This window comes from Priapulus caudatus, unplaced genomic scaffold (genome assembly GCF_000485595.1).
Source record: "Priapulus caudatus unplaced genomic scaffold, Priapulus_caudatus-5.0.1 Scaffold499, whole genome shotgun sequence".
Lineage (NCBI taxonomy): Eukaryota > Metazoa > Priapulida > Priapulimorpha > Priapulimorphida > Priapulidae > Priapulus > Priapulus caudatus.
In genome coordinates, this window is record NW_014577560.1 from 166,143 (window position 1) to 180,287 (window position 14,145).

Sequence of the window (14,145 nt, forward strand, 5' to 3'; positions counted from 1 at the left end):
TGCATTACATATCACAGCACATTTCCAGCTATCTTTAGTAGCTAGGTCTTCTCTCGTGTGTGAGTGCGCATGTGCTTTTTTAGATCACTGGAACGAGCACTCCTGTATCCGCACATGTCGCACGATGCATTCATGCGTTGCTGTGAATTCCTTATATTTACTTTGCAAATCTTACTTTATAGACACTGATATTGCCTTATAATTGTTAGTTAGAATTTTAGAGATATTTAAATGAATGACACGTAGGATCTATTGCTCTCTCTAATTTTTCATTGGTTATCTCTGACTAGTACAGCGGATACAAGTTGGCCATGCCTATGGCGGTAGTTGTAAATATACCTCCTTTCATTATGAATTCGTTTTATACACTTGACTTAGACAGTTTACTAGATGGGAACAAGTCCGATATCTGAAATCCCTACACTTCACGCTTCTCAAATTATCTGCGCTCAGATGAAATCCTGAGGTGACATGCCCTTTTAATACAAATTTAAAAAAAACCCAACTCTTTGGCTAACGCTTTACATCCTATCACAAATTCTTTTGAGTAACTGATGAAACTTGACAAATAAAAATTATAAAACACAAAAATATCACACGTGCAAAACAATGAACAAACGGGAAAATACATACAATATTTTGAGCTGATTCCCTTCTTACAAAATGAGAATACTTTCATTAACGAACTATTATCTATATAAAACCTATCTATCTATATACACTGGTCTCCTGATGAGGGGATGGCTGTCGTCTTCTCCTGGTTGGTTGCAGTTGAGAGGTCCTCTGTCCTCATCGGTGACGATGTTGCTGGTATGGCTTGGGTTGCTGGTTTCTTTCTCTTCTGCGTATCGGCGTGATGGGTGTCTCCAGCCGGATTTCCGCGAGTGCCTGCTGAATCTCTCGCTCCCGTGATGTTGCGTCCCTGGTGCGAGGATCCTTTGCCAGCTTCTGGAACTTCTTATGTCCATAGTCGTGGCAGCGACTCCTGGGTTCTTCTACTCCCTTTCTTGTACCTTCTTTCTTCCTGAGTTGGTTGTAGAGCTCCTCTCGTACGTTCTCTTCTTCTATCTCCCCTAGAATTTGGTGATTTCCAGATTCGCCCTAGCATTTGGCTTAATCGAAGGGTGCTTTTGGTAAGCTCAGCGTGTATTGTAGAAGTTGCCGGTAGTTCAAGCGGGTGAATTTTCCATGTGGTTGTCTTCTTGTCAGTGATTTTTATTGGCGGTCCGAAGAGAAGTGGCTCTCCATTGCAGATGTGAAGGAGTTGCTCCAGCTCTGTCTGACTAGTTGATTGGTGTTGCGCGCGTTCCCTTCTTTGTCGTGCCCGCTCCGTTTGGTGAGGATATCTTGCGTTGAAGAACTCACAAGGCTGCTGTTGTAGTTCCGTGCCCATCCTGCCAATGTTGCGTCCCTCGGTGTTGGTAGGAAGTTCTGGTACCATGGTTGCTGGTGGCCTCGGTGTTTCTTATATCTTCAACTGCTCCTTCTGGGGTGTAGGCTTGTCTGAATGTTTTCTTGAGCAGTGCTTCAGGATGTCCTCCCTTCTCGTGGAGCGTTGTTCCGTGCAGTGCGGACACACGTACCGTCTCAGTAAAGGTCCGTGCTGAGCGGTTAGGTGTCGTCGCAAGTTGCGTGTTTTGGAAAACTACGGCATGCGGATATACTACATCGGTAGGTGTTGCATCCTAGCACCTCTTCTTTCTCCTCTGGGCTTACATGAATTTCGAGTTTTGCCATTGTGATCTGGAACAGATAGACAAATGCTTATTAAGTGTCCATGCTCTGCTTCATCTCCTCCTGGGTCGTGGGTAACTGCTTCGTCTCCTCCTGGGTCGTGAGTAACTGCTTTGTTTCCTCCTGGTCCCTTCTCAATGTCGTGTTCTTCCACTTCATGAGCAGGCTGCAATTTTGCACTTCTGCTCCTTCTTTATCTTCAGGGCTTCTTTCTCTGCTTTCCCTATTTCCAAGGGAGTATTCTCCTTTCCCTTCTCTATCTTCAGGGCGTCTTCTCCTGCTTTCCCCATATGCAAGGGAGTATCCTCTGGTTCCTTCTCTATATTCAGGCCTTCTTCCCCTGCTTTCCACATGTGCAAGAGAGTATCCTCCGGTTCCTTCTCTATCTTCATGGCTTCTTCCCCTGTTTTCCCCATTTCCAAGGGAGTATTCTCTTCTACCTTTCCTATCATTGCCTGTGCACAGGATCCTCCTATGGCATTGCACGTACTCTCAACAGAATGAGTTGGCTTGCCTGTGATCAGCCTCCTCCACCTTGGTTCCATTCTTACTCGTTGTGGTGATTCTCTGATTTTGTGCACCATAATTCCGGTTGCCCATACTGGTGTGTTCTCCTCCTAGTCCTCATTCGTACATTTCACACTGGTTGCTGAGTTGAAGGATTCCCCTTTCTATATCGAACTTGCAGCTGTGTGCTTGTAAGAAATCCATTCCTAACAGTCCTGGTGTTCCTCCTGTCGCAGCTATAACCATGTTCCAGTCGTAGGTCCGGCTCCCTATCCTGATAGGTATTTCAATTTCTCCTGCATTAATTAATTCCTTCCATTCCGCTCACTGTAATTTCCTCTGGCTCTTTCTTGGCTGATGCGCTATTATTTTCTCTATCCTCTTAAATATGTGCTCCTTTATTATGGTCACGCTCGATCCCGTGTCAATGGTAAGTTCTGTCTCTTCTCCTCCCACTGTTGCTCGTACTCGCCAGCAATCAATGCTTGACTTCTTTCCCCTTGTATCAGGTTGTCTCCCTTTTCTTTCGCCGTCCCTAAGCTTCCTTACATCCTTGGCCTTTTCCTTTGGGCGGACCGAATCATCGACCGTATGCTCAGTCCCTTTTAGTTTGATGAGGTACAAGGCATCTTCATCCTCTCGCTTTCCTGTCCTCTTTCCACCTTCGGCTTCCTTTGCTCCTGCCAGATTCTTGTTTGCTCCCTGCAGTTTCGAGCTATGTGTCCCGGTTGCTGGCAAAAGTAGCAGATCGTGGAGTTTCTCTGCTCTTTATTGCGTCTCTCTCTCTCTCCTAGATGACTATCCTCTGTAGTGGGTTTCATCCTCCCCTCCTTTGCCTTAATTGAGTTCCTTCCTGGTATCTCGTATCTCTTGCGCTAGTTGTCTTATTTCTTCAGCCATTTGTTTGATGGTTTCTGGTCCCCCTGTCGTGGAATTTCGTTTCTGCTCCTCTACCTGCTGTATTCGCGCCATAGGTGGTTTCCTGGATAGCCCGACTTCCTTTGTGATGGCCTCATACTGTGCTACGCTTGCCACTGCCTCTTCCAATGAGGTAGGTTCTCTCAAACTCACATAGCGACGTATCTCTGCATCCTCAAGTCCCTCTAGATATTTGTCTACTAGAAAGCTTGCCAAGTCAAAGTCAAGTTCATACAAATAGACGTGAAATTTCTCACATGCCCACACCACACCGACGGCTTCTCGCTCTGTCTGCGAATATCTGTGCTCGACGTCTGTCAATGACCGACTTGCAAACCTCACCGGTTGAAATGTTCCTCACTTTCCCGCACGACTCGAGAACCTCATGGATGATGTGTTGATACACCTCCGGAGCAGATGTTATTCCAAACATCAAACGTTTATCATGATACAGCTTGTCGAGGACACTGAACGTTGTAATGTCTCGAGACTGGGTGGAGCTCAATCTGGTGGTAGCCCCACCTAAGATCAATCTTGGAGAACACGTTTGCACCGTTCATATCATGCAGCACATCATCTATTGTCGGGATAGGATGACGCTTGCGAATAATGGCCTTGTTAACCATCCGCATGTCGATGCATAACTGGATTTCAACGTTCCGTTTTGGCACAATCACTGGCGCTGAAACCCATGACGTAGGACTTTCAACGCGTTCTATCACATCTAAGTCTTCGAGCTCTTTCAACCTCTTCTCGACAGCCTTTCGCTGACTGTACGGGATTTTCCTCTGTTTCTGCGCAATCGGTGTCACACTAGGATCAATGTGAAGTTTCACTTGGTATTCCTTCAACTTTCTGTGGCTGCTGGCTGTTCGAATCCACTTTGTTGACCGTGTCCGTACGACCCGAAGTGGACTCCGATCTTTTGATCTTTGTGGCTTGGCCTTCCACTGCCTCCATGGCACTCGCGAGTTCACAGAGTTTATCAAGAGTCAAGTTCTGTTCACGAAGAAATCTACGGCGGAACTTATTCGACGTGCACTTATCGATCACCTGATCGCGGATCATATCATCCTGAAGCGCCCCATACTCACAGGTTTTCGAAAATTTCCTCAACCTACTGACATAGGCACACATGGCCTCTCCTTCTCCTTGTGCAGCTGCCCGGAACACATGCCCTTCAAATGTCACATTCTTCTTGCCCTCAAAGTACATATTGAGTGCCTCCAAGGCTGGCTGACAGTCACTATCAGTCCAAGTATTTAGCAATGTCTCAAATATGTCAATGCAGGTTGGCCCTGCACAGTGAAGTAACACTTTTGGCCAGGCTTCATAACGCCAGTAGCGGCAATTTACAGCATGAAGCGTTGCCTCCATTTTTGTCGAAGCAGCGCACCTTTTGTGTCGAATGCCTTGATCTGCCCTAAGTTGAGAATGTTCGTGGCCATGTTAGCAAGTTCTTAGGAGCTTACTTTATCCTCCTTATCGATCCGAATCGAATTGATGACAAACTGTATTTAAACAAACACAACTTTATTCCAATACTGGCTCAACTGGGCCACCTGGCCGTAGTTACATGAACTAATCTACACTCAATTAAAGATATATCATCCCAACACTATGCTCCGGGTCAAATCTGCGTTTCAGGAGGCTGATGAGGATTCCATACTCTAGCCGTCCTCTGGCGGTGTCGGTCATTACAGTTTCCAGAGCCTCACCTTCTAAATTAGGTGCCGCCCTGACCCTAGTCTGATACAGCCCTGGTTTAGCTCCTGTTTTCCTTAGTTTCCTTTTAGCCCCTAAGAATTCTTCTGGTCTCATTGCTGTATCCCAGCTTATGTCTCTTGGGGAAGCTGTATTTCTCCTTGTCTTTTACTCTGGCTCCCGTTCCCCGTCTTCCCGCGTTTGTGCAGTAAAGAACGAGCTGACGTAATTCCATAGATCCTGGACGAGCCCCCAAAATGGTGTAGTGACCCTAGGGGTGATCACTCAGACATTTCCCTGCGCGTGGATACGCAGGGTATTTATTTGTTTCCCGGATATTCCTCACTAACCCCTAAGAATGGGCCGAGGGACGTACTGGTGTTGCGACTACGGAGAGTGTCGTGGCTCCGGTGTGTACGTTTGCGTGGGCCTTTGTATGCGACGTTAGATGGCAAGGAAACAATCCACAGGATGGATGCAATTAACTTGTCCGGAAAGACAGGTAGCTCTGACTAGCGGTGCATACCTAATCTTCCGTTCAATGTCGTGTCCCTAGCTCAGGATAAACAGCTCTGACACAGGCTCTGACACAGACTCCGACAGGTTCAGGATAAGTAGCTCCGATAACGGTGCTACTTCGCAGAAGACGAAGTGCTTTGCTGTGGTCAGTGGACTCTTATTTATATGGGTTGCACTACTTTACATGTACATAGAATATTCATGCGCCTGGTGCGCTCAACCGTGCAGTAAATTGGCTGACCCTGTGGTCAGCCTCCTCATTCCTGCATTGCTGTGAATTCTTCATATTTACTTTGCAAATCTTACTATATAGACACTGATATTGCTTTAGATTTATTAGTTAGAATTTTACAGATATTTAAATGAATGACACTTAATTAATTACGATCTGTTGCTCTCCCTAATTTTTGACCGGTTATCTCTGACTAGTACAGCGGGTACAAGATGGCAGTGCCCATGGCGGTAGTTGTAAATATACCTCCTTTCATTATGAATTCGTTTTATACACATGACTTATATTTAGACAGTTTACTAGATAGGAACAAGTCCGATATCTGAAATTCCTACACTACCTTCTAAATGGGGTATACTTGGGTCTCTGCATATGTTGAAAACTGACGCGAAGGGCTCATACATTGACTATCGACTCCCAGTATCTTTTCGGATACTGTGTGATCCAGGAATCAAATAGTTATTTTATCTTGTTTTCCCACATTTCCCAGTCTGTTTTCTGCAGCATGTACTTATTTACTGGACTGTCCCCTCTGTCCACAGGTCTGTCCATTTCCAATATGACACTACTGTGGTCTGATCTGGTAATCTCGTGCGTCAATTAATCTCGGGGACCATGGGGGTACTCACGCTGAAAAGTTCGATGACACTCAAATCATGTCGTTTTGTTGGACGTCCATCATTCACACAAAGCAGGTCTTTTTTATGTAAATTCAATTGCCTGCCATATACATTATAATGTTCGTTGCCCCACTCCTGACTCTTAGCGTTTATATCTCCTGCGATAACAATGTTTTTGCATTTAGCACTGCTGACAATGCTCAAAAAGTTCTCCAGCTGATCCAAATATTTTGCCGGTGGTATGTACACAGATAAAAGTAAAAAAGACAGTCCATTCCGGCTATTAACCTCTGCACACACAACTTCTATATCTGCTCTTTCTAAGTCTGCATGCTGTTTCACAAGCAAGTAATCTGCAGGTCTGTATACAATAGCCACACCCCCGTGGTCGTCATCTCCTGGACGAGGTCTGGACAATACTGACCAATTCCTGAACCTAACCGGCTTATGGGGGGTACTCCCACGTTTCTGACGGACGCATAATGTCTATGTTGTTTTCATCCATTACCAGTCGTACAAACTCTTTCGCTGTATTCCACGACTGGCAGTTGAGAGCCAGAAGCTTCATGGTGTTGGTGTTATACAATGCTTCGTAATCTAAGTTTATTACGTAACTCCAAAAATATTGGGCACCTGTTATATGTCGACTGGTGCTTACTGCCGCAGTTGGTGCATTTAGCCAGTGACGTACAAGTATGCTCACCCACCTTGTCGGCGCAGATCCCAGACTGCTTGTCGTATGTACATGACTTTGCCACGTGTCCAAAACGGTGACAATTATAGCAACGGATAATGCGCACACATCTGGGGCTCAATATGCACTTGTTTGCCATTGAAGTAGATGTCTAGGGAAACCATCTAAACTCTGTAGGTTCTCTGCTGACTTAAAGTGCACTCGTACAACCGGCATAGGGATGTGTCTGTTCTTGTGGAATAAACGTTTGACGGAGCACACTGTGCCATGTTGCCCTAGTGCAGTTTCGACTTCCGCTAGCAATGTGTGGGTGCTCACGTTCTTCAGATACCCCATGTTTGTTGGTCTATATCCTCTTGGTTTATGGGGGGAGGAATCATGCCCAAAGGCCTCTACTGGCCATCTCTCCAGGGCTGATGTAGCTGATTGTTCCAACTCAAACTGTAGGGCTCCCCCAACACAGGGCAGGCTGAAACCATGTTTTACCGCTTTAAGCTCATATCGTCTAGCCTCCCTTTTGATTTCTACAGATGGCCTGAACTGTCTCGGTTCCTAAATGCCTTCTACCACTACAGTGTCAGGTTTAGTGTATGTAGGTCTGCTCCTAGTAACTTACAGTCTCCACTATACAGCCCGTGCTGTATCTGAACTTTTACTTTTATCACTGTTACCATGATCTTGACTGATAGAACTTGAGTTTTCAGTCGTAGTGTTCGGTGAGTGTGTGTGAGGCACATTTTGGCATGATAACCTATCTCTCAACTACGGTAAGCTGGTGTACACACACTTTGCACATACATAGGGATTCCATATTTCTCAAATTTTTCGTAAGTAGATTTTGAGATACATGTGTGACGGCAGCACAGTTTTCCCATAGGATAGTGTCGGAAGCTGGCGCGGTGTGGGCACATGCGCGAGGTGCTCTCTCTCTCTGCTGGGCAGCCATTTGTGTGAGTTAGCCTGTGTAGTTTATCGTCTCCGAATAAAGCCCGTTATTCCCGAATTCCTGTTGTTATTGCTATTGTGAGTGCTCCAATGAAGGCATAATAGACAGCTTTCACAGTGACGCCAGTATGTAGGGCAGTTTCGATTTTCAAACAAAGAAATTCTGCCCGAAGCGAAATCGGAGGAGCACTCGTTTTCACACGTGATTTCTTGGAGGCCGCCATGTCGCGTACTATCCTTGGTTATGATCGACGTATTTTCCATGCCATTGTGAGGCAAGTAAATGATGGCAACGCCTAATAAAGGTTTTTATTACTAGATAACATAGGGTTTTCCAGGTTATGCTACTCAGTTTCAAGATCAGAAGCTGTAATAACCGGTTAGTACATGTTTTTGTGACTTGGTGGCGTACGTGTTGTAATTTGTGTGGGTGACGTCACTCGCTGAGCCCAGCAGTGCGCAAGTAACATGGCAGGAATGCAGCTAAAACTATGTGTACGAGAAAGCATAAGCCGTTCCTCTCTGCTGAGATGTCAGTAGCAAGTATTGTACATGTATATATATTGAGCTGTCTCTAGTACCTGTGTGCACTGCTAGCATTTTGCAGATTGGCTCGGAGCTATTTGATCTCGGTAGCTAGTCTGCTTATGGTAAGATGACCTGAGGCACGTTATACGTGTGTCATCGAGAGTCAGAACTTTATATTATTATTACATAACAGTTTTCATGTGTGTGCGTGAGGAGAAGTTTATGTATGTGATTCCAAAATTATCTAACCTGCCATTCAAACTTAAAACCCTTTGCTGCATGGGAGCTTCCCCCTTGGTCAATATTGATGAATTTTGATATTTGTACTTGATTATAGCTCAATAGAACAAAAATCATCGATTTTGGGTGTTTTTTTTCACCCACAGAAATCAGCAGAATTGTCCATAATCAGCAGTTCATTTGTCGGCAGTTTATTTGTTTGCAGTTAATCATCTAACACACATTTCATTAGAATAAAACACTTCTAAAACTATAATCCGTGCAGCAGTTCACCCACAGAAATCAGCAGAATTTTCCATAATCAGCAGTTCATTTGTCGGCAGTTTATTTGTTTGCAGTTCATCAGTCAGCAGTCAGCAACATCAAATAACATCTTCAAGATGAAAATGTACTCGGTATTAGACCTACTCAGTCAGATGATAGTTGTAAAAGCAATCAGTTACACCATCAATGCAGAGATAGACCTTGCACTTCACACAGAAGAACCTAGATCGGCGTGTGCAGTTTGGGAACTTGCAATTCTTTGGTATCTTTGCAATTTGCTTTGGCAAGTGGTTGAAACCATCCAAACGCACATGGTCTGGGACATGCCTGGCTCTCCGAACATCTTGTGGAATATTGGGCATTTGTTCTCTTATCATAGGTTGTGGATTTGCTGCTCCCTGAACTAGGCATTGGGCAATGGCCAGCTTGAATGTGTAGTACTTCGACGAATCACCTCTTATTGCCTTTTCAAGATGCCACGCATTAGAACAAGCCAGGTCAACCATGTGAAAAATCAGGCGTCTGCACCATTTTTTGCTCTTTATTTTGATGCGGTAGAAGGAAAGCATAATATCGCACTTGTCAACACCCCCCATGGATTTGTTGTATGTCTTGATGAGGGCAGGGCACGCAATATTCACATATTCCTTGGTCTTTTTGTCATATCGGCGAACTTCCTTTGTTGGGTGGACAGAACACTTGGTTGAACCCACATTCACTACCTTATTGTCAAGCCATGAACAAATCAAGAGCCCATCAGCTGTTCTATAATCAAACGAACCCCTGCCCATCTTCTTGAACTCTTTTTCAGTAAGGGTTGGACATTGCCGTCGCCTGTTTTGGCGCACAGTGCAAGTGGCATGAAGACCTCTTCTTTAGTTCAAGAAGAAGGTCAGGGGAGGCAAAGTAGTTGTCAAAGTAAATGTGTGTCCCCTTAGGCAAATGGCTGACCAAATTTAGGACCACTTCACCACTTTTTCGGATGCCCTCCAAGTCTGACTGACCTTGAACAAGGTTATCGCCCTGTATATAGAACTTATGCATGTACCCAGATGCACCAGCAGAGCCCCAAATTTTATATCCCCATTTGTTTGGCTTTTTCTCCATGTATACCTTCAATGAATGATGATCTTTGAATGGTACTATGTGTTCATCAACAGACATATCATTATGCATCTCAGGTTCTGCACATTTTGCAAAATGTTTATTCAAAATATTCAGAAGGGGGCGTATCTTGTGCACCCTATCATAGCTAGGTTCGTCATTTTTCTTCATCAACCCATTATCTGCGGCATGCAATATTGACAGAATTTCTTCGAATCTATTGACAGGCATTACATCTGCAACAAATGTCTGTCGTGTTGCTGTAGCCCAGTAATCTCTCCTGCAGGGCATGTGAAATACAGACATGTACATGATGACTATACCCAAAACCTTTCTTATATCACTTTCAGTCACTAGAGCAATTCTGTCCTTTTTCTCCAGTCTGAATCTGTTAGACTCCAACACTAGAACTTCGATCGATTCTTTCCCAAAGAGTCCCATGAAGACGTCTATTTCATTCTTGAGATTGGCTAGTTCTGGTTTAGGAATTAGGATGTTCTCCGGCAGGTCCCCGGGTTCTGGAAGGTCAGCCTTTTCCCATTTCCACTCCTTATCTGTGAAAACAGATGAGATAAGATAAGAATGCAAGTACATCAAACGGGATGCACATTTATATTATACAGATACACAAGGTATAGATAACATACAAGAAGGTTTTACCTACGTTTTGTGTGAGTTATTGGCCTTTTTCGGTGCTGCATTGTCTACGTCATCTGATTCTGCATCAGCTTCAACTTCCTGGTCGTTGACGTCATTCAGGGCTTCACCATGGTTGTTCTCTTCATCGTCTTCACCACCTGAACCAATGTAATCTGGGTCCATGTCATCATCCAATGGCTCCATTTCATCCTCAGAAAGTTCAGCGTCTGTGTCTAAACGGTCATCGTCACTACCAGATGGTAGGTCCTCACTGTCATTATCATCAAACAATTGGGTGGCAACATCTTCTGCTGTAAAAAGTCGTCCGCTATGCCTGAAATATGAAGGTTTACGTATCAAAGGATATCCCATTCAGTTTCAGCCATTTATATAAGATTTATCACAAAAATAGCACTGTTCATCAGTGCTCCCATTGCATGAACCTCACATATTATGGGACTTTTTAGTAAAGCCACCATGTACATATCCCTCACACATGTGAGGTTGCCATAAAACGGCCTATCATTACACATATATGAATCTACAACCGGTTTGGTGGCTTCTACGTGTTCTATGTGAGCTTATATGATAGTATATCCCATTGCTTTGGGTTGGATATACCCACCCTTGTTTCTGTGGGGGGTCAAAATGATTGAAAATCGCACTCACCTCTACCTTGTGGGGGCGGCTATCTTGGAAATCTGAAGAGGACTACTGGAGACATCTGCTAACATAATTATGAACTATAATACCTCACAAATGTAACATGCATGCATTCCAAGGGATGGGTGCCTTGTGAGAGCTGGGAGGGGGTCTGAAGAAACCTCACATATGTGAGGCATATGCACCAAAGGGTTAAAATAATAAATAATAATAAAAAAAACATTAAACATTATTATTATAAAAAATTAGTATAGTAGTTGTGTTACGTAACCCCCTAAATCAAGATGGTTGGTGTACGCCCAAAAGTGAAGGAATTTTTGGGAGAGTGCAGCGAGGATTTTGCTAATAAATGCTACAACAATGACATATTCATGTGCTTTAGAAGTAGAACTGCTTCAATGCGTATTGCATATTTAAGGCTTCCTCACACATTCCTTCTTACTGTGTCCTTTCATCGCCTTACCACAGGTCTTACACGTTCTCACTTTAGCAGGCACACTCTGCACAGTTTCTTGTTCATGATGGAAGGCTCCCGACTGGTAATGTGGCTGAACTTCCTTGTGTTTGAAGGCATCCAGCTGAGCAAGGCGGCTTCCACGGCTCTCCTTCCTCTTCAGTTTTGCAATGTCTGTCAGCGAACGTTTACGCTGTCCAAGGCGTACCCTGTCGATGCGCTTCCACATGGCCGAAGCATTGGGGGAAAAGTCCCATCCGTACGACTTGTGTATCAGGCGGCAGGTCCGAGTCATTCCACAGTTGAATACCATCACAGCGATTGCAATTCCTAGCTTGGTGTCATTGGTTGAGTGGAACTGGTCTTTGGGAACCATGTTCCACAATACATGGTGCAAGCTTTCATTTTGGTTTTGAGTTAGACAGTTTTTGCATCCTTCTAAAAATTCAATGCGTGACAGGAAGTTGAATACAGGCTGCAGTACCTGTACAACAGCATATGGCAGGGGATTTTTCACAGGCAGGTACGTTTGCGATCCAGTGGATTGGTCAGATTTCCATTTGCACCAGCTGTCAGGACCATCTGGACAATACTGATGGTGTGGTTCACTGATTGTTGATCTGTAATGCTCCAGAATAGCCTTTGTGGCTATACTCATTGCTGCAACATCCCCCTTATTCTGGCGTAGAGCTTTTCCATAAAATGTCTGAAAGCTGTCAATTGCTTTATGGGTTAATCTGCCAGCTCCCGTTAGGCCTTTCCCGTCTGATAATTTTTCCCCTTTATTGTCAGTGACAAGTTTTCTCAGACGGGAGCCCATTCTCTTCTGAATATGCCCAATACATTCTTCTTTGTGGACAGTACACAGCGCTCGATAAGGTATACACTTCTCTATCATTGTGAATGCAGAGCTGTCACCATCACCGACAAATGTCGTATAGCGGAGTCCATATTTCTCGACGCTTCTCTCCCACAGGATTTTGGCACCCTGTGCCTCCATCCTGATTCAGGTTACAGTTTGGCTCATGGCGTACAGCCCAATCCAGATACTGGGCTGTCCCATCTTTGCCTTTCCAACGCTGGCAATCACTGCAGTGGGAGCACATATATACTCTATCGAGCACCTTCCCAGTGTCCACAGATATCATGCACGCAAACCCGTGCCACGAGGAAAACCCTCTCCTCAGCCATGAGCCATCGACTGAAACTGCAATGTCGACAACCAGCTCTTGCATCGCCGTTTCATTGTGTAGAACAATTTTGGCTTGCTCTGAGCTGCAAGCACCACCGGCTGAAACTTTCATTTGTTTGACTTCTATTGCAGATTTGAAAAGAACCTCCTCAAGAAGGTCATCGTCTAGTCGATATGCCATTTCTTTACTTAACTTACTATAGGGTCCCGGGCTCAGAGGTTTTGGCATATCACAGATGCTGGCAAACTTTAGCAGTCCTCGTCTGCCGCGTCCAATACACCTCATCGCAAAGATGGCCTTCTTGTTGATGTCATATTGTTTGCCTGTCTTACGGCTGCTATGAAAAGATGAGGCATTTATTTTATATGTTTTCTTGCAATTCCTATTGCTGCACAACATTGCCAAACGTGTTCCAAATTCATGCTGTTGGCCACGTTCCTTCAGTTGGATGGATCCCTTTTTGCACACTCGACACACTGCTGCCATCTTCAAGTGATTTATGCTGGCCATAGACATAATTCCGGTGTCTGCTTTACACTCTTCACCACTGGAATCGGAGCTGCTGCTAGTGCTGCTAATGGTGAACTTTTGTTGGTCCTCCCACGGAGAACAGCCTGGCTGCGCATCCTGCACCGTTTCCAGTCGTTGCTTCTTGCCTTTAATAAAAAAAAAGTTCGTTTAGAATCATTGAATATTAGTGTACCAGTATTTATTTATATTTTATATAGACTTCTTGTTCATACTTCTTAGTTAGCTAGTGTATACTATTCAGAACTTTATTGTTTACATGTTGTTGACAAAGTGTAAAAAATATTCCAGCTATAATAAACATTAAGGTTAAAAATATTATCCATTGCGGAAATGAAACTTGCTTACTATATCCCGTTTGTCTCGCAATGGGTGGTCCAAAAGATAATAGACATAATAAACATGTTACTCCAAAATAATCTACATGTCGGGCTTTCTATAAAGTACTCGCTATTTCTGCTTCAATTGCTCGCTATTTTGATTTACAAAGAGGGTCGATATTTATGCAGTTTTTAGAATTTACTGCATATACCACATGCACACCCACCCATTGTGTTTTGCCAAGAATGTCACTAAAGTGTGTAGTCAACTGATTTTGACTCAGTTATCAGGAATGCCACCACGTGTGTGCATTCAAACATTTTAATATTATAGTAAAT

The 14,145-nt window shown here is 44.2% G+C and overlaps 1 protein-coding gene across 1 annotated transcript; it reads right to left on the reverse strand.

Annotated features, from left to right (window-relative positions):
• Positions 1-11,595: 11,595 nt before the first annotated feature.
• On the reverse strand, positions 11,596-13,799 carry LOC106811052. The gene has a single exon (XM_014814574.1). The coding sequence runs from the start codon at positions 12,763-12,765 to the stop codon at positions 11,725-11,727; it is 1,041 nt and encodes a 346-aa protein (XP_014670060.1). The 5' UTR covers positions 12,766-13,799; the 3' UTR covers positions 11,596-11,724.
• Positions 13,800-14,145: the final 346 nt, after the last annotated feature.